At 45.2% G+C, this 26021-nt stretch overlaps 1 protein-coding gene across 2 annotated transcripts in view; it reads left to right on the forward strand.

The window, feature by feature from the left end:
- Positions 1-26021, forward strand: part of SNCAIP (synuclein alpha interacting protein) — a 440197-nt gene that overhangs the window by 277527 nt on the left and 136649 nt on the right. For both annotated transcript variants that reach the window (XM_086961078.1, XM_086961079.1), the window contains exons 5-7: positions 9402-10231; positions 16410-16589; positions 19899-20012. In XM_086961078.1, coding sequence (XP_086817204.1) covers positions 9402-10231; positions 16410-16589; positions 19899-20012 — 1124 coding nt within the window. The remainder of the gene's footprint in view (positions 1-9401; positions 10232-16409; positions 16590-19898; positions 20013-26021) is intronic.

Here is a 26021-nt window from a genome sequence, read left to right on the forward strand (position 1 = left end):
GCTTCAACATCCTGCGCAAGATCTTCCGGTGGATCCCCACCGAGACCAGGAAGACGGTCACCCAGGCCCTCGTCACCAGCCGTCTGGACTACAGCAACTCCCTCTACGCCGGAACCACCGCCAAACTCCAGAAGAGACTCCAACGGATCCAGAACGCCTCAGCACGACTCATCCTGGACATCCCCCGTCACAGCCACATCTCCGGACACCTGAGAGACCTGCACTGGCTCCCGGTCAACAAGAGAATCACCTTCCGACTCCTCACCCACGCACACAAAGCCCTACACAACCAAGGCTCAGGATACCTCAACAGCCGCCTCAACTTCTACGCTCCCAAACGCCAGCTTCGATCGACCGGCCACGCCCTGGCCGCCATCCCCCGCATCCGAAGAGCCACCACAGGGGGACGGTCCTTCTCCTACCTCGCCGCCAAGACATGGAACTCCCTCCCGACCCACCTCCGCCTGACCCAGGACCACCTCGCCTTCAGGAAGCAACTCAAGACCTGGCTGTTCGAGCAGTAGCGGACCCCCCTCCCCTAGCGCCTTGAGACCCTCTGGGTGAGTAGTGCGCTATATAAATCCATTGATTGATTGATTGATACAATATGGCTTGTTTAGGTAAATTCAGTTGTTGGGGTCCAGGGAAAAGGCATCAAGTTTTCCTCTCTGGGCATGGGTCAGTTGTCGACGTCCCTGGAGCAGTCACAGAGTTGGAGGTTGTCGTCCCACTAGTCATCAAGGTGTTCGGGTAAGTCTTGAAGCCACAAATAGAAAAAGAAGTTGAAGTGCTCTTCGTCTTCACCTCGGCCGACGAGATGAAGTAGCATCCCTCTAAGCCTGGCTCTGTGGTTGAGTCAGCACCAGGAGCCGGAGTGACCCACGCTCCAATATAGGAGCTTTGTGAGGCCATGCGCCTCCTATTCGAGCAGCCCGTTACCTCCAGCTTGCATTCAAGCCCCACAGGTTCAGGAGGGGCCCCTTCTGGATCCACACCAGCAGCTCCGGCACTAATGGGGCCCCAAGGATCCACAGATGGATGCGGATCGGCACTGGTCATGCTTTGTCGATCTTCCCCAGCGCCGGTCCTGAGGCTGATGCTCCTGGCGCCTGCCAGCGGTGCCATTCCAGAATCTGATATAGCTGGAGGGGTGCTACCTGATGCCGGTGCCGACTGGATCCATGCCTTCCAGGCTGGAGCCTGAGCCCTATTCGTATTGACTAGGACTCTGGGAAGAATGGGAGTTGTCACTGGACCCTGAAGTATACCAGCCTTAAGACCACTTGGACTGGTGTGAAGATTGGGTGAAGTCAGCAGACTTGATGCTTCTCCAGATAATTACATGCCTTCTGTGGCTATAGAGGAAGGAACATAATTCGCAATGGTGGCACGGAGGGCAGCTGAGGTCCTAGACCTTAGCTAGCCCTTGGTGGCAGTCAGTACTAAGGTCTTGACGGAAGTGCTTCAGCCAGAAGTGCTGAATCTGGAGGGGTGCTGCACTCAATTCACTGAATCTTTCAATGTTTATCCGGTATGTGTGCTGTGCTGGTATGTAGCCTGCAAACTATATGTATTGAATGTGTAAGGCCTGGTAATGAAAACTACCAGGACACCAGTACGCACTACTCAAATTCAATTTAACGTTAGTACATTCTTTTAATTTTTACAAGCAATAAACAGAATCGTTATCTCATTTATATTAAAGTTTCCATTGTTGTGAAAAACACTCTATTTTCATATAAAGTGCCTAAAAAGTACATAGTTCATACAACTCAAAATCAAAACAATTCATCAACACCCAATGCATTTCGGGGCGGAAGCCCCTTCGTCAGGGGTCTATGTGTGAGAAAGGAAAAAAGAAAAAAAGAGAAAAGAAAGAAATCACATTACTCTCGATGCAGGAGCAAACTAGAAATCAAGTTTCTATATTGAACAGACTTCTTACCGCTAGTACACTGGAATTGTGAATTCCAATACACCCGAATGAAATTGAGTAACCTGGACAAGAAAAAAAAACAATATCGAATTCGTTTTAAATATATGCACCTACTCAATAAGGTGAATACCTACTATTCCCTGTATTAGATGACCTGTTACCTGTATGACTATCTGCGTGAAAATCTGCGGAAAACAAAGAGAGATCGAAAGAAATCTATGTGACACAACACGTGCAGTAAGGGATGCTCAAACCTTAAGTGCATGTTGAGAATAATAACGCTCACCTTATCTATGATGCCATATTATCAAGAGCCTGTGTGAAAAAAAGGGACTACCGTCAAACACGCTGATTCACTTGCTACTGCAAGACGTCAACAAGAAATTTACCTACGAGCCAAACGTGGTAAGCATCAGTCTCGACAAGTGCTCATGATGTAGCGAACCTGTCGGAAAAAGCAACAATCTATCAAACGCTGGCCAGCGTGCAACTATTTCTTGAGCGGAAAATAGTTAGAAAAATGCATTTATCGACCCTTACCGGAAAAGAGTAAAACTGTAGCCCGTAACAGCGTTCTTCCCGAGTGTGGATGGAAACGCTTAGTCCTTCTTTCATTATAAACGCGATTGCGCGCATCGATACTAACAGCGGACTATCGCTGTAAACAAAAAATCTTTCCATTATAATTTCACCCGATTCTCTCAATCGTATTAACCATACGCCGACTCCTAATTTATGCGCAAGGTGGTAATGTGTTCGCTCATCACTCTATCGTTCTACCGAGTTTGTGTGAAGATCGACAGTGCACTGCTTTAATGTTACACCCGCCGCCATCTTTGAACGGTGAGCGATGATGAAATCGCCCAGTCTACAATGCATCACTGACTAAGAAGAGCATCAAAAGAATTAAGAGTGGAGAGTCAAGGGAGACATATTAAATATTCCTTATGAATTGTAAATTAAATCAATCCTAAAATGTTTGAGTCATTACAATGCAATGTATTGAACTGTGAAAAACGAACTACTTAAAACATCTGTTGATGCATATACGAACATCTGTTGATGCATATACGAACATGTGATTGAACATTTTGAGGTTCATCTAATCGCAGTTATAGTGACCAATAGCATTTGCAGATACACACAGAAAACATTTCCATGGTCTCAAATGATAACAAATCCTACCTATTTACAATCTACAGGGTATGGTATCAACAGTAGGCAGCTCGCTCCCACCCATAGTTCCAGTATGTGTGTGTTTGTATGTGTGAGTGTCATTGTGTTCCAGGTTACCAACAGACTCAAGAAGTACGTGTTTTACAGAAAACAAATGAGATCCAATTTGTCATTCAGTCCATTGGGAATAAGGGTTTGGAGCCTACGAATCCAGAAAGTCTCCCTTTGGAGAAGTACTTTTGCATTGTCTATCCCCAGCCTTTGCAGGACCATTTCAATTACTTGAAATCTTAACTGGGCAATGGAATGCCCCGACTCAATCCAGTGCTTTGCCAGAGGTGCAGTCAAGTTTTTATTGCGGATGCGGCTCTTATGTTCCGTCAGCCTTATTTTCAGTTTCCTATCTGTTTTGCCAACATATAACAGTCCGCATAGACACTTTATTGAATAAACCACATGTTCAGAGTTGCAATTAGTGGTGTGCCTCAATTGTATTTTTTCTCCTGTGCGTGGATGCAACAGGGTATCACCAAGTATAGCATTGTTGCAATTTTTACAGTTGTAACATTTTTGGGTCCCTTTGTAAACTGATTTTTCCGCCATGAGATCATTTGTTGATTTGTTCAGTAGTTCCTTTAAATTTTGTGACCTCTTATATGCAAACAAGGGTCTGTCATGAAAAAGTGTATCAAAGTCTTTTAGACGCAGACGAATATTTCGAAACAAAAACCATCCTTTTGTTATCCACCTTAGTCTTTTTCTGTAAGAGATCCATCCTAGGCATTGCTTTAATCTTATCCAAGTGCCCTTCTAGCAGCTTATTGGGATAACCCCTGTCCAAATAACTCTGTTTTTGTTGCTCTAGACTCTTATCACATTCAGTGTCATTGGAGGAAATCCTCTTAATCCTCATGAATTTAGAAATCGGAAGATTGTTGATGAGGCTCACAGGATGGAAGCTCCCGTATAGTAGTGCTGTATTTCTATCCGTCTCTTTTTTGAACAACTTAGTTTGGATAGATCCATCTTGCAGTTCTACAAGTACATCCAGAAAGGGTAGTGCAGTGTTGCTTACACTATGAGTGAATTGTATCCGTGGGTTGGCCAGATTCAGACTCTTGATGTTTCGGAGTAACTCTGCAGGGGAACGTTTCCATATAATGAATATATCGTCTATGTAACGTTTGTAGTAAACTATTCCTTCCTGCCATGTGGGGTCCTCTAGTAGATTAACTAGAGGATCCCACATGGCAGGAAGGAATAGTTTACTACAAACGTTACATAGACGATATATTCATTATATGGAAACGTTCCCCTGCAGAGTTACTCCGAAACATCAAGAGTCTGAATCTGGCCAACCCACAGATACAATTCACTCATAGTGTAAGCAACACTGCACTACCCTTTATGGATGTACTTGTAGAACTGCAAGATGGATCTATCCAAACTAAGTTGTTCAAAAAAGAGACGGATAGAAATACAGCACTACTATACGGGAGCTTCCATCCTGTGAGCCTCATCAACAATCTTCCGATTTCTAAATTCATGAGGATTAAGAGGATTTCCTCCAATGACACTGAATGTGATAAGAGTCTAGAGCAACAAAAACAGAGATATTTGGACAGGGGTTATCCCAATAAGCTGCTAGAAGGGCACTTGGATAAGATTAAAGCAATGCCTAGGATGGATCTCTTACAGAAAAAGACTAAGGTGGATAACAAAAGGATGGTTTTTGTTTCGAAATATTCGTCTGCGTCTAAGGATATTCAAAGAATCATCCTCAAAAGATGGGAGATTATAACAGCAGAAAAAGACTTTGATACACTTTTTCATGACAGACCCTTGTTTGCATATAAGAGGTCACAAAATTTAAAGGAACTACTGAACAAATCAACAAATGATCTCATGGCGGAAAAATCAGTTTACAAAGGGACCCAAAAATGTTACAACTGTAAAAATTGCAACAATGCTATACTTGGTGATACCCTGTTGCATCCACGCACAGGAGAAAAAATACAATTGAGGCACACCACTAATTGCAACTCTGAACATGTGGTTTATTCAATAAAGTGTCTATGCGGACTGTTATATGTTGGCAAAACAGATAGGAAACTGAAAATAAGGCTGACGGAACATAAGAGCCGCATCCGCAATAAAAACTTGACTGCACCTCTGGCAAAGCACTGGATTGAGTCGGGGCATTCCATTGCCCAGTTAAGATTTCAAGTAATTGAAATGGTCCTGCAAAGGCTGGGGATAGACAATGCAAAAGTACTTCTCCAAAGGGAGACTTTCTGGATTCGTAGGCTCCAAACCCTTATTCCCAATGGACTGAATGACAAATTGGATCTCATTTGTTTTCTGTAAAACACGTACTTCTTGAGTCTGTTGGTAACCTGGAACACAATGACACTCACACATACAAACACACACATACTGGAACTATGGGTGGGAGCGAGCTGCCTACTGTTGATACCATACCCTGTAGATTGTAAATAGGTAGGATTTGTTATCATTTGAGACCATCGAAATGTTTTCTGTGTGTATCTGCAAATGCTATTGGTCACTATAACTGCGATTAGATGAACCTCAAAATGTTCAATCACATGTTCGTATATGCATCAACAGATGTTTTAAGTAGTTCGTTTTTCACAGTTCAATACATTGCATTGTAATGACTCAAACATTTTAGGATTGATTTAATTTACAATTCATAAGGAATATTTAATATGTCTCCCTTGACTCTCCACTCTTTATTCTTTTGATGCTCTTCTTAGTCAGTGATGCATTGTAGACTGGGCGAGTTCATTATCGCTCACCGTTCAAAGATGGCGGCGGGTGTAACAATAAAGCAGTGCACTGTCGATCTTCACACAAACTCGGTAGAACGATAGAGTGATGAGCGAACACATTACCACCTTGCGCATAGATTAGGAGTCGGCGTATGGTTAATATGATTGAGAGAATCGGGTGAAATTATAATGGAAAGATTTTTTGTTTACAGCGATAGTCCGCTGTTAGTATCGATGCGCGCAATCGCGTTTATAATGAAAGAAGGACTAAGCGTTTCCATCCACACTCGGGAAGAACGCTGTTACGGGCTACAGTTTTACTCTTTTCCGGTAAGGGTCGATAAATGCATTTTTCTAACTATTTTCCGCTCGAGAAATAGTTGCACGCTGGCCAGCGTTTGATAGATTGTTGCTTTTTCCGACAGGTTCGCTACATCATGAGCACTTGTCGAGACTGATGCTTACCACGTAAGGCTCGCAGGTAAATTTCTTGTTGACGTCTTGCAGTAGCAAGTGAATATCGAACACACTTTTTGATTTCAGCGTGTTTGACGGTAGTCCCTTTTTTTCACACAGGCTCTTGATAATATGGCATCATAGATAAGGTGAGCGTTATTATTCTCAACATGCACTTAAGGTTTGAGCATCCCTTACTGCACGTGTTGTCTCACATAGATTTCTTTCGATCTCTCTTTGTTTTCCGCAGATTTTCATGCAGATAGTCATACAGGTAACAGGTCATCTAATACAGGGAATAGTAGGTATTCACCTTATTGAGTAGGTGCATATATTTAAAACGAATTCGATATTGTTTTTTTTTTTCTCGTCCAGGTTACTCAATTTCATTTGGGTTTTATTGGAATTCACAATTCCAGTGTACTAGCGGTAAGAAGTCTGTTCAATATAGAAACTTGATTTCTAGTTTGCTCCTGCATCGAGAGTAATGTGATTTCTTTCTTTTCTCTTTTTTTCTTTTTTCCTTTCTCACACACAGACCCCTGACGAAGGGGCTTCCGCCCCGAAATGCATTGGCTGTTGATGAATTGTTTTGATTTTGAGTTGTATGAACTATGTACTTTTTAGGCACTTTATATGAAAATAGAGTGTTTTTCACAACAATGGAAACTTTAATATAAATGAGATAACGATTCTGTTTATTGCTTGTAAAAATTAAAAGAATGTACTAACGTTAAATTGAATTTGAGTAGTGCGTACTGGTGTCCTGGTAGTTTTCATTACCAGGCCTTACACATTCAGCCAGAAGTGCCCCATACTAAACTGCTTCTCCTATTTAGTGAAGCACTTACTTATGTCCTGCTTGGGGCCTGGTCCAAGCCCAGCACAGGGGCTCCTTTGAACAGGACTACTGCCCACGGCCCTATTCCTGGAGAGCCCGAATTCCTCATGGAACATCCTACCCCAGAGAGCTTCTCATGGTGGTGTTTTACCTTGATCGCACACAAAAGTTTTCGGTGGACAACCAACTCTTTGTGGGGTATGTTGGAGCGAAGAAAGGACGGGCTTTACAGAAGAGGACCATCTCACGATGGATTGTTCTCTAGCAAAATCTGCTACGCAGTGGCTAACAAGCAACACCCTGAGGGTTTGCATGCTCAGTCCACCAGAGCTAAAACTACCACAAATGCATTAGCATGCAGAGTTCTGATCTTGGATGTCTGCTAGGAAGCAATGACGGTTTTCCTGCACATGTTTACCAAACACTATTTTCTGGACAATCAGGTCCGTGAGGAAGGGCACTTTGCCTGTTCTGCCCTACAGGACTTCCTTGTGTTAAATTGGTCCACAGACCCACCTCCAGGGAGGTATTGTTGAGTGTCTATTCTAAGGTAAGGAATCTGCAGCTAGAAATCTCTGTCAGATGAATAAGTTACTAACCCTCTGTGATACCTTATCTGGTAGAGACTCCATCTAGCCGCAGATTCCATATCGACCTATCCATCCTTCCCACTCTGAAGGGATTTCTAGGGACAGGGCTTTCTCCTTAGTTTTCCACACGAGTGGTCAATGTACTTCGTGGCGCCATGCTTCTGGCGTGGAAAGTTGTTGAAAGGAACGGACGTAAGCGTGGGTGGGTGGCACCAATATAGGCTCCGCGGACGTCACTTCCGGCGAGGATCATGCAAAAAAGCCCACCCGGAGCCGAATGACGACACCTACCGGCGCGCAGATGTATTGCTCACGAAAGATTTCCGGATCCAGTCTGACATCTGGGGATAATTCTAGGGTAAGGAATCTGTGGCAAAATCGAGACTGTGCCATATGAGGCTTTACCAGAGGTAAGTAACTTGTTCGATGAGTCATTTGTGAATGAGAAGTTGGAATGGGATTTTGTTAGCAGTGAAAGCTAGTTGCTTCAGTAGGTGGTTGCGAATTAAGCAGTGTTGTGCAGTGATGTAGTGTTCCTGTTGCACTGGAAACCCATTTGTGTTGCTTGCCTTTCCACAGGCAGTGAGGTGAAAACCATTTATGGGGAAAGTTCTGGTATGCTTGCTAGTGTTTTCACAGGAGAGAGGCTGTTGTAAATTATTGCTTTGTTTAAAGAAAATATTCGGTGTCTGGAGTGCATTGGAGGTCGCGTGTCTGTGGTCTCTAGAATAGAGCACATTGACATGACAGACTTAGACTTGTGTTCCATGGCCTCTTAGTCCTGCAAATGAACTAAGTTAGTGTGTGGTGGTGTGTAGAGGGGTTGCATTTGGGGTTTGCTCTAACTGGTTTAGTAAGCTACCTGGTTACGTCAGTGGGCTACTAGATTGACTGTGTATTGGTTCCGACGTGGGGTACAAGACGGAAGGTTGCGCAAAGAGGCTTTCATCTGCAGCTCTGGCCAACCTCATGGACCTAACCAGCTTTAGTTGCTGGGTGTATTTGTTACCCATATCAGTAAAAATACAGTATTTCCAGTGAGTCTGGAAGGCTGCACTGTGGTTAGATGTCAACTTTCTTATGTGTTAATGTGTTTACTGTGATATATTTCCTAGACAAAGTTCAAGTGCTATTGCAGTCTGACATACTTTTTTCCACCTTATCCCGATACTGTCTATTACCTCTTCACCAGTGACTGTAGCATTAAAGGAGCTCTGCATGTTAATCATCTATCATCCATATAGGTGTTATTCGTATAACATTTACTACCTGTATTTTCTGAATGTTTTTGTCAGCTTGTGAACTGTGTGATTTTGTCCGCAGTTAGGTTACCTATTGCTTGGCTGCATTTGACCTCCTAGCGCCTTTTAGTTCATGCCATCCCTGGCAGGAACGGTTTAAGGTTTGCTGAAATTTACGAAAATGAATTGGGCCTCAATCCACCCATGGGTCTGTATTACGTGCTCTGTGCATCAGATCTCAGCAGGTGTCATGGCTTGGCTAGATAGGACGACTAGTGCGTGAGTTATGTGCAGTATTTTTATTTGAATAGAGAACAAGAAAAATAGGGTAACCCGGTATCTTGTTCCTAATACTTGTTTCTGCTTAAGTTTCCAGCACGAACTGGAGCTCCGGCGTCCCAACACTCATTGGAAACCCACAGAAGCCGACTAGCATTGCAGATGTGTACAGCAAGTTCAGGCCAGTGAAGAGAGTGTCTCCATTAAAGCATCAGCCGGAGAACCCCGAGAGCAATGAGAGCGATGACCAGAAGGAAGAGAAGGAGGGCTACTCCAAGAGCAGCGAGGCCGAGGAGCCCCCGCCGCCGGGCAGGCTCTGCCCCGCAGAGGAGCCGGGCCTTAAGAACAAGGGCGCCGAGCCGGCCATGGTGCTGGGAGAGCTGGAGCACTACGACCTGGACATGGACGAGATCTTGGATGTGCCTTACCTCAAATCTAGCCAGCAGATGGCGACTTTACCCCGGGTGGCCCCAGAGAAGAGGACTTTAGGGTTGCGCTCCAGCTTTAGAGGCCTGCCGTGCCCGGCAGGAAAAACGGACAGCCTGCCAGCCGGCTCCAGTCAGTTTTGCGTCCTGTCCCCCGTGAAAAGCTGCGAGACGCGGCCAGCACAGCCCATTGTCCTGGATCCGCACACGCATTCAGCCGAGGGATTAGAGCTCTCCCCGCCCGCCGGCAGGAGCGGCGGCGCGGTCCGTGAGCCCGAGCCGCACGGCGGCAGGGGCTTCCTCGGCTGCTCTTCCCCCAAGGCCGAGGCGAGCATGCCGCACTGCCACCTGAGGGCCTTCCACCTGCAGGCCGCCGCCGAGGGCAAGCTGGAGCCCCTGGGCGGGAGCACGAGCTGGAGCGAGGAGCGGGGCGACGACCTCAAGAAGATCAAGAGCCTGCTGAACGTCGTGAGGGAGGGGCAGATGTCGCTTCTGGTAAGTTGAGCATGCATGCTGTCCAGAGTGTGCGACGTAGTTTTGTTTTTTATTTCAATTGTAACTTGTTAAAGTGTACCAGGGCGAAAGGAAATAAGTTGTATATAATGTACGATGTGATATTACCACGAGCAGTGCTACCGTTAAACTAATAAAAGCATCGCACAGATTTATTGGTCCGTAGTTTTAGCCTTTCTGTCAGTTTAGGTAAATCGAGCGTGCCTTGCCATAAAGCTTGCAGTCCACTTGTTTGAGCTCCGAGCCCGGCGCATCAGCCACTCGTCGCACTCTTTCAGGGGGAACAGAGGGCCCAGTGTTGTGTCTGATCATTATTCAGGAGTGTTTACGCCATTGGCTTGTGGTGGCGTTCACAAGGAGAAGTTTGCGATAATGCTTTGAATGCCCTCTGCCCCCTGCAGAGGCTTGAGCTGGGCTCCGCCTAGGGATCAGACACCCTGAAAATGTGTTTCCCCAGTAACGGGGTGCAAGGAGAGCTGGCGCAGAGCAGCCCCGCTTTGTCCCAGAGCTTTGTACAGGTTGGCAACTGAACACAGATCCAGTGACGTCTTTAGAGTGGGCACCTTTTCCACGAAGATAAGTCTGCATTACAGGACTTCAGTTCAATAATAAGTATTTCACATTCCTATGTAGCTCCAACTGGCAGTGTGGCTCACTTCCGAGTCAGTACTTCCTTATGTGAAATATAAAATACATAAACTGAAAAATAAATTAAATATGTGCACACATTTCATTGTGAATAGACATGCGATTGATTCAGAACAATAAACATGCAACTGTCGGTTTTCACCACTGCTTCAAATATAACACGTACGTTTCTGTGTAGCATGTGCAAACAGCTGGTTTGGAGAGCCTTCTTTCACAGGGGAGTGTCCCAGGCTCAGGCCGTATAATGAGCCCTTCTTAGTGGCTTGGAGGGTATTTGCATTGATAGACCAGTTCTGTGAAAGACATAACGTTTTCAAAGTTTGCATCTTTTCCCCATTAGCTGTGTGTGGGTCGGTAGTCATGAAATCCCAGACCACAGGCTTTGTCTTGCCTCTGCCAAACTGGGATTGAAAGGTCTGTAAATAAAGGATGCATTGCCATTTGCCCTCTCAGGCTCTATAGTTTTGGTTAAATACAGCAAGAACGTAGCATTACAATCAGAAAAAGAACTCTAACTAATGCAACCCGTACGTAATCTTTAACATTGAGGATCCGATTTACAAAGGTCACAAGTGTGACTTATGTGCACTAAAACCTCAATTTTAAACAATAAATCCTAAATCCTCAGAACGACCTGGGAAAGTAAACAAGCATGTTCCTGTATGGATAGGATTGGAGCAGTGGGAGATTGGTGGGTGCAGGGCTGACTTGGCTATGCGGTCAGGTATTGAGTACTACAAGTTATAACTATTTGGGATTTCACAAGCATCCCCTGGAAAGTTGAAAGCGCCCTTGACTCTCTACCTTGTTATTTTTGTAGTTATGAGGATAGGGACTTCTTCACTCGGAAAAGTATTTTCTAGTTGGAGAAAAAAGAAAAGCACATTACTTATCCTGTTGCACGTGTCCACCATACTTATTCCTGCAGATTGTCAGTCAAGAGGGGAATCTGCTAGGCTTCAAGCACATACATGGAAATATGTGTTCTCATTTATTTTCATGCGAACTTCTGGTGAGGTTTGATAATCTATAAAAGCCGAAAATGTATTCATATAATAGGAATTAATTTGGCAGTTGTTAGCTGTCATCCTTAGGATGGTCTTCCCCCAAACTTTATGCCTTTGACCTTCACGTTTTGCTGTATCATTTAGTGGGCCTTCGGACTCTGGGTACTTTACAACTGCTAACCAGTGCTAAGGTGCACTTGCTTCTTCTCTAAACGTGTGTAATTAGTGTATGCCTTATTTACATACTTGTAATGTGTATTCCATATATCCAAGTCCTATAAGTTAAATGCTACTAGAAGGCTGCAGCACCAATTGTGCCTCCCACAGAAGGTGCCTTTCAAACCTGTCTCAGGCCTGCCACTGCAGTGCATGTGTGTGCAGTTTACTGCCACTTTGACTTGGCATTTAAAACTACTTGCCAAGCCTTAAACTCGCCTCTTATTACATCTAATAACCCCTAAGGTAGGCCCTCTGTACCCCTAAGGGCAGGGTACTATGTAAGTAAAAGATAGGACATGTACTTGTATGTTTTGCATGTTCTGGTAGTGACAAACAGCCTATTTCTTTTCTTACTACTGTGAGGCCTACCCAATACTCAGGTTAACATTGGGAATTCCTTTAAACCCTTTAAACTGTAATTCATGATCAGAGAGGAGTAGCTCTTTCATGTTTGATATGTTTGAAATGGTATTGATAAATCCTACTATCTGGTGCAGTTGGATTTAACTTTAGTGTTTTAGAAACGCCACTTTTAAAAAGTGGCCATTTCTTTGTACTTACCGCTCTGTGTGCCTTGCAGCCTGTCTCCAATGCACATCTGAGCTGGTGACAGCTACACTTTGTGTATTCCCTTCAGACAGCCTCTCACACAGGAAGGCTAGGTGTGTCTGAGTACCGATCTACATACATCTGAATTCTGATGGTCCTGCCTAGGCAGGATGGAAAGGAGGGGCTAATACTTCACTTGAATAGGTAACGTCCTGTCCCCACACAAATAGGTGATTTACCCCCCATAGATAGCCTAGAAGATGGGACTGAGCTGAAAGTGGAAACTGTGCACTTCAATGAACTGCTTAGATGTCATCCCCACTCCAAAGGCTTTTTGGGGTATAAGTACGAGGTCTCTGGCCCCTTAAAATCAGACCATTTTGGATCAGGAATTGAAGCTCTGCCAGAGGAACTGCGGTGTTGCTAAAGGACTCAAATGGACTGCTGATCTGGAAGGCCTGTTTTTCTGTTTGTTCCCCTAATACCTGCTGCTCCCTAACTCAGCTGTTGGAGAGCTGGACTGTGCCTTCTCCCAAGTATTCTCAAAGGGCTTGCTGGCTTGCCTCCTGTTCTTTTGAAGTCTGAGGGACAGAAAAGACTCCATCTCATCACCTAGAGCTCCTGGGCCTGTCTTCAACTCACTCCTGGCCCCCAAGAGGTGCCTCTGCAGACTTGGGCCCTTGTAAGTGGTTATTGTGCCCCTGAAATCAAGCTTTTGGTCTCTTCACGACTGCAAATGTACTCTTTTGCTGTGGGACTGAACCGCTCGCATTAAGTAACCGTGTGAGACGCTGCAACTTCGTCTTGCTGCAGAGCAAGCATCCCTGACCGCGAGGTCCCGTCTGCGACACCCGGCTGACTCTTCGCACTGCAGGGTCATAGCTAGCGATGCTCTGCTTATTCCCGGCGATGGCCTCCCCCGCAAATGGGGTTCTGGGCTCAGCTTGAAAAGATGAAACTTCATCGGGACTTATTTGGAACTGTATCTGACCAGCGCTCCATCGCGGTCAGCCTGAACTTTGGATCTACACCACTGTAGTGTGATCTAAAATAAACTTTTAGTGCTGTTGACAGCTAAGAACTGTTTTTGGTTTATTATTTAAAAATTCCTAACTGTGGTTCAAAGTATTGGATTTTTGTTGTGTGTGTGTGTTTTTTGCACAACATTTGACATCTTCCCTCTTCAAATAAGCCTGACTGCTCTGTGCCAAACTACCAGAAGGTGAGCAGAGGCAATCATTTAGTGTGTACTTAGCTTACCCTGACTAGAATAGTGGTTCCTCAGCCAATCAGAAATCCCAGTTCTTACAGCAGTGTATAGATTTCGACTTTTGCCAAATTCTTTGTGAACCAACCCGAAAGTGGTCAATAGATCCCCCACCCCTGTGCATTATCCTATCAAATCAATTTTGCCTGCATTTTTTCAACTGAAAATTTTACCAATGTAACATCTGCACGTCCCTCCATTATTTGTTTACGTCTGTGCAAGACTTGTAGACTTTAGCTGGGCATTTTAGGTAAAGAGGTGAGAATGCAGAGATATGTTACCCTGAAACAAGATTCACTGAACTGGACACGTGCATTACAACTGTTACATGAACAAATGTTTACGGCTGAGTAGATATTTCAAACACACAATGACAATTTGGTATTTACTGCTTGCTTCTGATCAGAAGCTAAACGGAGGTTGCTGAAGTGTAACATTTGAAGTGTTATTAAGGCAGTTTAATAGCAGTGTCAAACCGCAAGCTAGATGTGAAAGTTTGACCTGCGAGTTTTAGCTTTGCTAAATACAATGTCACAAAAACAGTGATTTAATTTAAGGTTCAAGACAGGCTTCTCCGAGTAGCATGTGAGCTACTGTTACCTCTTCAGCTCCTTGTAAGTAGCTCTCCGTTGTGTAACCTGGTCTACTAAATTATAAGCTTTTGCTTGGTTAAAAAAATGTATGTACTCCAAAATTAAAATATTCGATGGTTTAATCATGCGTAATTGCAGAGACTTATTACTACTATTCAACCCTCCCTGATATAATGAGGTGGCTGCTGGTAATCCTGCTTAGAGTACCCACTAATGTAATCATCTCTGACGTGGTCACTATTACCACACTAATAATGTTAGTAGCTCGGGATGATTTTCATTTACCATAAGTAGTTCTTATCACAGAAAAGGGTGGAGTCTCCTGGTTCACGGAGTGCATCTCTTGAATACCGTTCTATTAAAGAAAAAGTGAGGCATGCTAACTTTAGGTTACTGAACGGCTCAGATGTTCAGAACATGGATATTAACATATTCTTCTACGAGAGGACTTAATCTTTTCGACATGAGACAATAACGTGGGAAGGAGAGGTGGGGGAACTGTTCAGCCAAAAGCATACAGTAGCATTTAAAGTAATTTAGTTAACTATAATTTCCTTTCTAATTAGACATTGAGTGCCACCATTGCAACACTTTTGAAGGGGTAAAGCCTAATCACAAACCTTTGAAGATAACATCATGTTTGCTGTTGTTTTTGTAACGGGATTAGATTTTTTGTGTTTAAATTTCGTACCTTCAAGTTATAACAAGGTCTGTAAAATTTGACCTCTTTTTGTATACCTAGGTCAGATGTGTTAAAAATGTTACATTTTGCTTATTTTTGTAGTTGCCTCTCAGCTATATTAAGTTTTGATAATATGAGGGCTCCCTTGTACTACAGATTTGAACATTTATGTTATGGTGAGAAATCCCACCCTCGCCAGTATCTAAAATCATGCTGCTCTTTAGTCCTTGTACCATAATACTCCTGCTTACATCAACTATAGTTCAGGAAAACATAATACGAAAAAATTCAAAAATGTACTTAAAACAAAGAAAGTTGGATATGCAATTTTAGGGAAACGTAAAAAAACAAATGTTGAAAATGTGTACAGGGGTAACGGTCGAAGTTCGGATAACGGCTGTTCATAAGATTACATCTAGCGGTAGAGGTTAGATTATTGTTAGTGTTAGCTTTAGAAAATGCGTTGGGGTTCCTTTACAAGTTATGGATAGCCCTTAGGTTAGGATTAGTGTTGGGATAATGTCACAGTTAGTTTTGGGTTTATGATTGGTTTTGGACGTACGGTTGGTTAGAGTTTGGGCAAGGGATGTTACCAAGTATTTTCTTCATAGTAGGATTCTCTATTATACATGTTTAATTATTGAAATTCATTCTGCATTTTCCGTTATTATAATATGTCTTTATTTTCACTTAGAGCCCCATAACAGTCTTCACAAATATATATTTTTAAATCTAAATGTAATGTAAACTCTACCATCAGCCTTTGTTATTCTTGGAGCTGTGGACCTGCTGGTCTCACGACACAAAATATTATGATTTGACTGATGTCTGGACTATACCCTGGAAAACATAAAAGGAATAAAGAAAATGTAATTTGTGTATTATACATCACCTCGCCACCGCCCAAACGAAGGTCTAAGCCTCAAGCCTTCCCGCACAAAAAAGCCCGGCTTCAGACTTTGACACACATACATCAAAACAAAGAAAACTTTGCATCGGTCTGATGTTAACAATCTATTGTAAAACGAAACCGGGCTAGTGTCCAGTGACATCCAAAAGGCATACTGGCTTCAAAGGGCATGTCTAGCCATTCTGGCTCTGACAATGACTTGTTTTGACAGGCCACATTAGAAAATATATCTGTGACCTTTAAATGATCTTGTCCTGACTTTCTTTTCTTCCTTGTTTCTCATAGCCACACATGGCAGTAGAAAACCTGGACAAAATTCACGATGAAACTGGAAGCAATCTTTTGCACATTGCTGCATCCCAAGGGCATGCCGAATGCTTACAGCACCTGACCTCTCTCATGGGCGAAGACTGTTTGAACGAGCGGAACGTGGATAAACTTACTCCAGCGGGGCTCGCAATAAAGGTAACTTTTCTCGAGATTACATACCACACTTGATGGTGTAGCTTCTTCAGCAATGGCAAAGTGTCAGTGAAAATGCCATAAGCACCCTTGTTTACTTCTTGAGATACGTTTACAACCTGACTGAAGGGGTTTCAGCAGGGGTTTCAGCAGAGAATATGCCGATGTTTAGTTTGCTGCGGACAGTTCGGAAAGTCTTTAAAATCTAGTACCTCCCACGAAATGGAATATGTGTCTAGGAACCAAAAACTGTGATATGTATTTTAAAATGTTAAAACACAATGGTGTAGCATGGTTTTGAGACTTACAGCAAATTACATGCCTAAACCACATGTTATTTTAAGAAACGTATAACTGATATTTCTACCTGCATACCATTATCCGGGCTGTTGAATATATTTTGGGGTCTGGTAAGTGGTGTGTGTATATAGGGCAAGAGGATAGGCAAAGCAAGTGCTGTGATGAGCCAAATCCCTGCATTCGACACACCCACCCTCCTGCAGAAAAGTGCTGGCTTTGCATTTATTAGAGTGCATTAGATTGCTGCTTGGCGATTTCTTTTATGCAATTCATGTACCCTAACTGTGGAAATAAAAAAATGTCCTTACGAATGGGGTACATTCACGAAGGTACATGCGTTTCTGTGTGAAAGCTGGGTGAACTCCTCAGGGCGGGGAGTGAGATGTGTAGGGGTCGGGGATGTGTAGGGACCATTGGTGGCAATCGGGACCGAGAGTCCTACCTATACTGTTCTCTCCTCTCACCAAGTTGTGATAGTTGGTGACTCTGGTTGCCATGGTACTGGGTGGGAGTTTCTTTATGCCTTTTGCGGATGCTTCAGTATTCCATAGTATGTCATTTTGAGAGTGATTAGTTTTCTTCAGGTGTCCTTGTCGCCTAAATGATTTCACGTTCTCCCTACCAGCTAATTTTCGGTAAGGTGACTCATTTTAATTAATAAACCATGCATTCTGACCCATAAGACTCTTGATCAACACTTGACACAGTGTTGTGCAGGCCGGAGTTTAATCTAATTGCAAATGTCTTAACTTCTTTCCAGCCCTTAGGACTGCTAGTTCCCTCTGAACTACGAATACACATTCATCTCGCTGACGCACTTCAAACGCTACACAAAACGTCACTGGGTCCACTAGAGCATAAAAAAGCTATGCATGTGGCCATCATATAAGTTCTAATGAAAACTAGATTTGCCGATAGATTGTGCCAATACTGTGTGTCCTACTTCTGGACAAAACAGCGGCATCATTGTTTGTTTCCTTTTGAGTTGCATGTGTTCTATGGGTGCCCTTCAATATTTGCAACTGGCAGCCTTCTCTCTTCCCCATCAGTATATCATTCATGGCCAATCCTCACTTTTTTACAGTATCGCACACCCATTGGGATGGTTGTATGTTGGAACTTTGCAGGCGTTAATCACCCCTGCCTTAATAACATGGTCCGAACAACGAATGCGTCTTTACAACGCATTCTGTTGCCAAGCAAGTTGTTAGAACGGCTTGCCTTAGGTAAATCGCTGGAGTTGGAATGGTATAATTGACTATTCCAGCGGAAAGGGAATGCATTGAAAAGACGCATCCTTGGTATGGACGGCACTGTTAAGGCACAGCGTTGTTGGATCCGAGGTAAAAAGTCTGTTTCCCATCCAGGCCTGCCAAAGGCACATTGGCTCGCTTAGATTCAGACCGTCCAACCATCAGATGGTACTGTAGATTTAATGAGCCCCGAATCTTAGGAAAATTTGCATTCGGGTTTTTTTTTCTGGCTAAGCACTCGGAGAAACACTCAGACCTTTTGGACGAAGATAAGTCACCTGCATGGCTCTGGAGAGCATGCGCCCGTACATTAAGTATCCTCACAGCAAGTTGTGCTATTTTTGACCTCCACCTAGGCACATATAACAAACAACTGTGTGTGTGCTGAGGCCTTTCTGTGAACGTGGAGTTGAGACCTGCAGCAGGACTCTGTGGTGAGAGAGGCAGCCCAATGCACCTTATTTGATGAGCGCAACTACTCTCACCTCACCAGACTGTAGAGGTGTGTCATTTGTGGCAGCAAAATGATCACAGTTGCAGGTCCTGCCTGTGCAGCTAGGCCTCTCTGCATACGGGACACAGATGCTGTGAGAGTGGATGCATGTAGAGAGGATGCATGTGTAGAGGATGCGTGTAGAGAGCATAGGACGTGGATGTATTGACATTTTTTTTGTTTTTTTGTATTGGATATACTTTAGCGGTGCCTAGGATGGAGAACTGGAGTGAGAGTCCAGACAGCAGATGTGATTTGTATAGCTTCCCCAGAGAACATTCCAGGGATGCTTTGAGGAGTGGTAAAGAAGGAGACCGTGTCTCTTTGATGCTAGGGTTTTTCCCTTGCCTGGTCCATTGTTCAGGTTAAGTGAGACGGCCTCGCTTGCCTTTGTGTTATTGTTTTAGGCTGCTCCTGAGAGGATCCTCTTCGACCTATCCTGTATTCCTGCTGTCACTTGTGACAAAGACTATGGCCGGACCAGTCTATGTGGAAGTAGCAAATGAGCAGAACTGTCCATAACCGGTCATAGAAACTGCTGGAATATACAAGAATTGTCTGCAACTTGAGGATAAAGATGAGATGAAATCTTGGTGTACAGTAGATGGCTAAAGCACTCCCAAGTGTTGTTTGAAGGAGGTTGTTGTTACTCAGTTTTCTTGAGTGCACCAGGGTATCGCCTTCTGATCCTAGGCATGAGTAAGAATAAAGTCTAATGCTCTCCCCACAACAGGAGTAGCGTCCCCGAAGTGCACTAGTTGATTCCCTAAAGAGTGATCTGTTTTGTTTTTCAACCAGTAATTCCAAATGTTAAAACATGAGAAATCTTGTATGCGGTTCTTCAATTTTATTTCATTTAAATCGCAATTCGATATGCTGTATTCCAAATGTATTCAATGTGGTGGTCCAACTCACAAATATCAATCATTCATTATTGCAAAACGTCCCTAAAGGCAGGGGACAAACAACCCGGTTCACAAAGACTCATGCGCTTCACAACGTGCTCAGTTGGCGTCTGTACAGACGAAGGGCCGTGCCCGAAATACATAGGGACGTTTTGTAATAATGGATGATTGACGCATACAAGATTTTGTATGTTGGAAAAGCCTTGTCTTCCCTGTGCTCATTGCTTCAACTGCGGCAACTCTTTATAGTTTACGTAACAATAAATGGACTGCAAAGACTTCAGACAGTGCAGTTGGTAGCACGCCAGAGGATAGAGTAAGAATTTACAATGTTTATGGTTTGTTTTTCTCTCTGTCTTAGAATGGCCACTTGGAGTGCGTGCGTTGGATGGTAAGCGACACAGAAGCCATTGCGGAACTGAGCTGTTCAAAGGACCATCCAAGCCTTATTCACTATGCAGCAGGTTATGGGCAGGTATGGTACATTTTGTTTGTTTGGGCAGGATAGAAGCTCTAGGAGCTTGGAAGGGTGAAATTTAGCACAAATAGTTTTTTGTTTTTGTTAACATGCATTAACCTCAAAGTGTTGTGCTACTGGCACTTGCAACAGACGTCCTTATTTTTCTCTAACAGCGTTAGGATGGGATTCGGTACAGTAGTGTTGGCTTTCGCTCTAATGTTGCCACTGATGCCAGGATAATCTACTCAAGACTCCCTTCTGTGTCTGAGAACAGTGATTGCTGACCTCGTTCACAAGTTCACACATTCTGTTTAGGCATGATTCATTCGCTCGCATGGGAGCTGTACTAACTATAAATTCAAAGTCTGATTTATTACAATGAGAGGTATTTATCAAACTCTCCTAGTCATTGCCGTGACATTTGTGACAAGCATTAGAAATGCATTAGGTCTCGGATTTATTTGAGTTAAAGCTAAAGGCATTGTAAATGGCAATGTTTAAATATTGCAACACCAACTGCAACAAAAGTCTATAAATTGTAGGCCAAAAAAATGTGTATTTATTTTTGTAGCAATGGTGGCATGCTGCGCTTTAGATGAATATGTTTAAAAGTAAAGTGTGCCATACTGCGATTGCTACAATAGTTAATTGTGGATGCGTTAATAATTCATGTATGCAGTGATTGCTGGTGGTGTGTGTGCCTGGTGGAAGCGTGCACTGACGGCTGGTGGTGTGTGTGCCTGGTGAAAGCGTGCACTGACGGCTGGTGGTGTGTGTCTGATGAAAGCGTGCACTGACAGCTGGTGGTGTGTGTGTGTGCCTGGTATAAGCATGCACTGACATCTGGTGGTGTGTGCCTGGTGGAAGCTTGCACTGACGGCTGGTGGTGTTTGTGCCCAGTGAAAGTGTGGGTGTATGTGGTTTTGTGTGTGGATATGTGTGTGGTTGTTTGGGGGTGTGTGTGGTTGTGCGCCCCGAGCTGGGAATCCTTTTAAATAAAAGGAGAGGCGCGTGCACTGGTGCAGTGTGCGCCTCTGGGTATGCACACAGACACATACTCTCTCGTGCTCTCTCACACACCCATACACACATCCATACGAGCACACTCTCACATACACACAAACACACACACAGACTGTGCTGGGGCAGGGCACAGGACATGCCGCTCTCGCCTTGAGACTCCATAGTGTTAGAGCGCATGTACCCCGGGAGGCACTCACAACACAGGCGGGCATGTGTGCCTCGAGCTGGGAATGCTTTTAAATAAAAGGAGAGGCGCGTGCACTAGTGCAGTGTTCGCTTCTAGGTATGCACACATACACATACTCTCTCACGGGTGGTAAAACGTACGCTTGCGCAGGGCTGTCAGCCTGCTCGTGCTGGAAGCTTCCCTGCTTAATTTGTGGCGGAGCTCAAGCATGGATTATTCAGGTTTCATCGGCTGCGATTGGCAGCAGCGCAGAAAGGACGCCTGCCCTTTCTGAGCACTAAAGATTGTGCAGGTCACGCAGAGCCTGTCATGAAACTGACGGCTGGTGGTGTGTGTCTGATGAAAACGTGCACTGACAGCTGGTGGTGGTGTGTGTGTGCCTGGTGAAAGCATGCACTGACATCTGGTGGTGTGTGCCTGGTGGAAGCTTGCACTGACGGTGTGGGTGCATGTGGTTTTGTGTGTGGATGTGTGTGTGGTTGTGTGGGGGTGTGTGTGGTGGTGCGCCGTGTGGGTGTATGTGGTTTTGTGTGTGGATGTGTGTGTGGTTGTGTGGGGGTGTGTGTGGTGGTGCGCCTCGAGCTGGGAATCCTTTTAAATAAAAGGAGAGGCGCGTGCACTGGTGCAGTGTGCGCCTCTGGGTATGCACACAGACACATACTCTCTCGTGCTCTCTCACACACCCATACACACATCCATACGAGCACACACTCACATCACATACACACAAACACACACACAGACTGTGCTGGGGCAGGGCACAGGACATGCTGCTCTCGCCTTGAGACTCCATAGTGTTAGAGCGCATGTACCCGGGACGCACTCACAACCCAGGCGGGCATGTGCGCCTCGAGCTGGGAATGCTTTTAAATAAAAGGAGAGGCGCGTGCACTAGTGCAGTGTGCGCTTCTAGGTATGCACACAGACACATACTCTCTCACGGGTGGTAAAACGTACGCTTGCGCAGGGGTGTCAGCCTGCTCGTGCTAGAAGCTTCCCTGCTTAATTTGTGGCGGAGCTCAAGCCTGGATTATTCAGGTTTCATCGGCTGCGGTTGGCAGCAGCGCAGAAAGGACTCCTGCCCTCTCTGAGCACTACAGATTGTGCAGGTCACGCAGAGCCTGGCATGAAAGGCAGCGTGCTACCCCCCCCCCCCCACCCGAATCGAGAAGTAGTGTCAACCTGTTTGTAAACGCTGATACCGATACCGGGCCATGGCTCCCACGTGGTGCAGCACCTTCGGTGGGCACAGGTGGCGCACTGAGTACCGGACAGCCCGTGCCCATTTATAGTACTTATTGGGGTTGGTAAAATGTGCGCTAGCGCAGTGCTGTCAGCCTGCTCTTGCTGGAAGCTTCCCTGCTTAATTTGTGGCGGAGCTCAAGTATGGATTATTCAGGTTTCATTGGCTGCGGTTGGGCATTATCTGTAAATGGAAAGCGGCCGAGCCTAGTTACTAGACTGAAACTCGTAGGAAACGGAGATCTACTTTGAAAGTACAATGAGAACCAACCTGCCCAGTTAGCATAGTTGTTACACAGACAGCCTGTGCTCCAAGAAAGGGAAATTGGCGCACGTGCTATTGCACTGCATTTGTGTGTGTGTATGAGTATGTGTGTGTGCGTGCGAGTGTGTCTGTGTAGGTGTGTGTATGAGTATGTGCATGCACGTGTGTGTCTGTGTAGGTGTGTGTATGAGTAGTCATCCGTTTTCCTGCGCTGTTGTATCTGCAGTCTTCTAACCTCAGTAATGCACGTCCCCTGCTCTGGGGTCCCAACAGTCGCTCCACGAGGAGAGATTTTACGCCAAATAAACGAGTCTCCTCTTCAGTCCGCGTTTGTGTGTGTGTGCATGCATGTGCATGCACTTGCGCGTGTCTGTGCATTTGTGTGTGTGTGTGTGTGTGCGCATGAGTGTGTGCATGTGTGCGTGCGAGTGTGTCTGTTTATGTGCATCCACGTGTGTGTGTCTGTGAGTGAGTGTGTGTGTGTGTGTTCATGATTGGGTGTATGTGTGTGGGTGTGTGTGTGCGCATGTGTGCATTTGTATGTGTGTGCGTGAGTATGTGTGTATTGTGTGCGATGCCGCAAGCTATCTCCTAACCACACTTCATCCCTTTGTAGGCCGGGCCAAGAATGAGCCATCACACTGTTTTATCTGTTGCTCAGGAATGTGTGATCATAAAAAAATCACAAAGGCTACAAACCCTTAAATCATTAAAAAGTACTCCGCTTGAGTTTACAAGGCAATAAAGCACACTCAATATTAAAAATGCTTGTGTTAGCCCCCAGCTGTAAATGAGGCACCACAAATAGCCATTCGTTTTCCTGCACTGTTGTATCTGCAGTTCTACCAACCTCAGTAATGCACGTACCCTGCTCTGCGCTCCCAACAGTCGCTCCACAAAGAGAGATTTCACGCCACATAAACGAGTCTCCTCTGCAGTCCGCGTCCCGATTGTGTGTGTGCATGCATATGCATGCACTTGCGCGTGTCTGTGCATTTGTGTATGTGTGCGTGCAAGTGTCTGTGTATGTGTATGAGTATGTGCATGCACGTGTGCGCACGTGTGTGTGTGCGTGAGTGTGTGTGTGTGTTCATGCTTGTGTGTATGTGTGTGTGTGTGCACATGTGCATTTGTATGTGTGTGCGTATGTGTGTATTGTTGTGTGTGATGCCGCGAGCTATCTCCTATTTCACGCCACATAAACGAGTCTCCTATGCAGTCCGCATCCGCATTTGTGTGTGTGCATGCACTTGCGCGTTTCTGTGCATTTGTGTGCATGTGTGCGTGCGAGTGTGTCTGTGTATGTGTGTGTATGAGTATGTGCATGAATGTGTGTATGAATGTGTGTGTGTGTGTTCATGCTTGGGTGCATGTGTTTGGGTGTGTGTGTGTGCGCATGTGTGCATTTTTATGTGTGTGTGTGTGTGTGTGTGTGCGTGAGTATGTGTGTATTGTGTGTTAACAAGTAAAATCTAACAATAACCTGAAATGAAACGTGACTTTATGTTCGAGGCATGTGGGATGCTGAGTTCATATCTGTGCATAGATCGCCGCCTAGTGTTGGGTCCGGATGATTGCACATTGTTGTCCTGGAAGAGTCTTAGAAGTATCACCAGATAGGTGGCTCCTCCCCTGGACTACAGTGCGCATGGGCATCCTCTCCATCCTCAGATTGTTTTTTTCCGCCATTGGGTTCGGATGTTACTATCTTAGCTCAAGTTAGGAAAACTTTCTACAAAGCCAAAAGGCTTTCGACACCGTCTGTATTGTTTCGTTCGGTACCGATAACTTTGCTTCGAGAGGACATCGACGAATTAGCCGTTTCTATTCCACACTCGACCCGATCTTCGATCCACGATGGAAAGAAGCCCATTCAAAAGGTGTCCACTTTGTAATGCAAAATACCCGCACATTGATGTCCACCCAGTGTGCAACAAGTGCCTGTCTTCGGATCACAACGAAGCCAACTGTATGGCTTGTGCCCGGTTCAGGGCGAAGAAAACTCTTCGGATTCGACGCGCAGCTCGATTGGAGTCGAAGAGATCAGCGCCTGTTCCAGAAAACATCTTCGGGTCCGAAGACGAAGAGGTCGTTGATCTGGAGGATCACGAAAAACACTCTGATCCGGCTTCGGACCATGACTCAGAGTATGACGCCGAAGACGAAGAAGTATTAGAAGAAGACAAAAACGTCGTCGATGAGGTAGGAGACGACGCAGAGGCCCTTGGGGCTGTAGAAGATAGCTCAGGCGAGGAGCTAGGCCCAACCGGCTATACAGGGGCTGACGATGAAGCGCTCAATAAGGCTCAGGTTGTGGGATCACCACAAGGCCTTACCCAAGATCTACAGAATCGTTCTACAGCCCCGCATACAGGCCCGGCTTCGAACGTATATAAAAAGCCATCGGTATCGAAACCGCCATCGGTCGATCCAAATAAATCGAAACCGAAAGCATCACTGCAAAAACCGAAACCGAAAGTGCAGCTGGCTCTGGTTGGCTCCAAGGCCTCGAACCCCTCGGAGCCGAAGAAACAAAAAAAGGCAGTCGATACCGAGAGACTCAAAAAGGTCATTGAGCCGAAGATCGGGGCACCGAAGACCAAAGTCAAAGCTGTCGAGCCAACGAAGCCGACACCGAAGGGAGTCGACATTCACAAAAGGCCCGAACCAAAGGAAGGGTTCAATCCTCGGTCGAAGCCTACAGACAAAACAAAGACGGGCTCCAATGACCCTGTCGAGTCGACGCAGCCGAGCCCATTCATAGCCAAAGAAGTGTCGGAGTCACTCCAACGCATCAAAGATAAGGCTACAGCGGTCGGGCCGAAGAAGACCCCAACACCAAAGCTGGTCGGAAACGTTAGAACCGCATCAACACCAATCAAATTCGGGTTGCCACCGACGGAGTGTCCGAAAATGTTCGAACCAAAGAAAGGTAACGGAGCAATTAAAAAAGTGTCAATGGAAGTGGAGGCCACAGAGGAGCCTGAAGAACAGGAGTCGAGGCAGTTCATCGACTCGGTAACTGGTAGACTATCCATATATAAAAGGAAGATAATACCAGAAACACCCATGGAGTCATACAGGATTCCCTTAACACCTTGGCTGCTGTGGGTATTTTTCCCCTGTGCTGGAAAAGCACTGATGCCATATATTCATGACGAGCTCAGCTCGTCATCAGCACACGACCACCGTGGCTGACGAGCTGAGCTCGTCATCAGCATCGAAGGGGTTAAAAAAGAAGAGGGATTCAACAACATCGCCAGCTCTTGTGGAACCTCTCCAATCCTATGGACAAGACCCTCAGACT

This window comes from Lissotriton vulgaris, chromosome 3_1 (genome assembly GCF_964263255.1).
Source record: "Lissotriton vulgaris chromosome 3_1, aLisVul1.2, whole genome shotgun sequence".
Lineage (NCBI taxonomy): Eukaryota > Metazoa > Chordata > Amphibia > Caudata > Salamandridae > Lissotriton > Lissotriton vulgaris.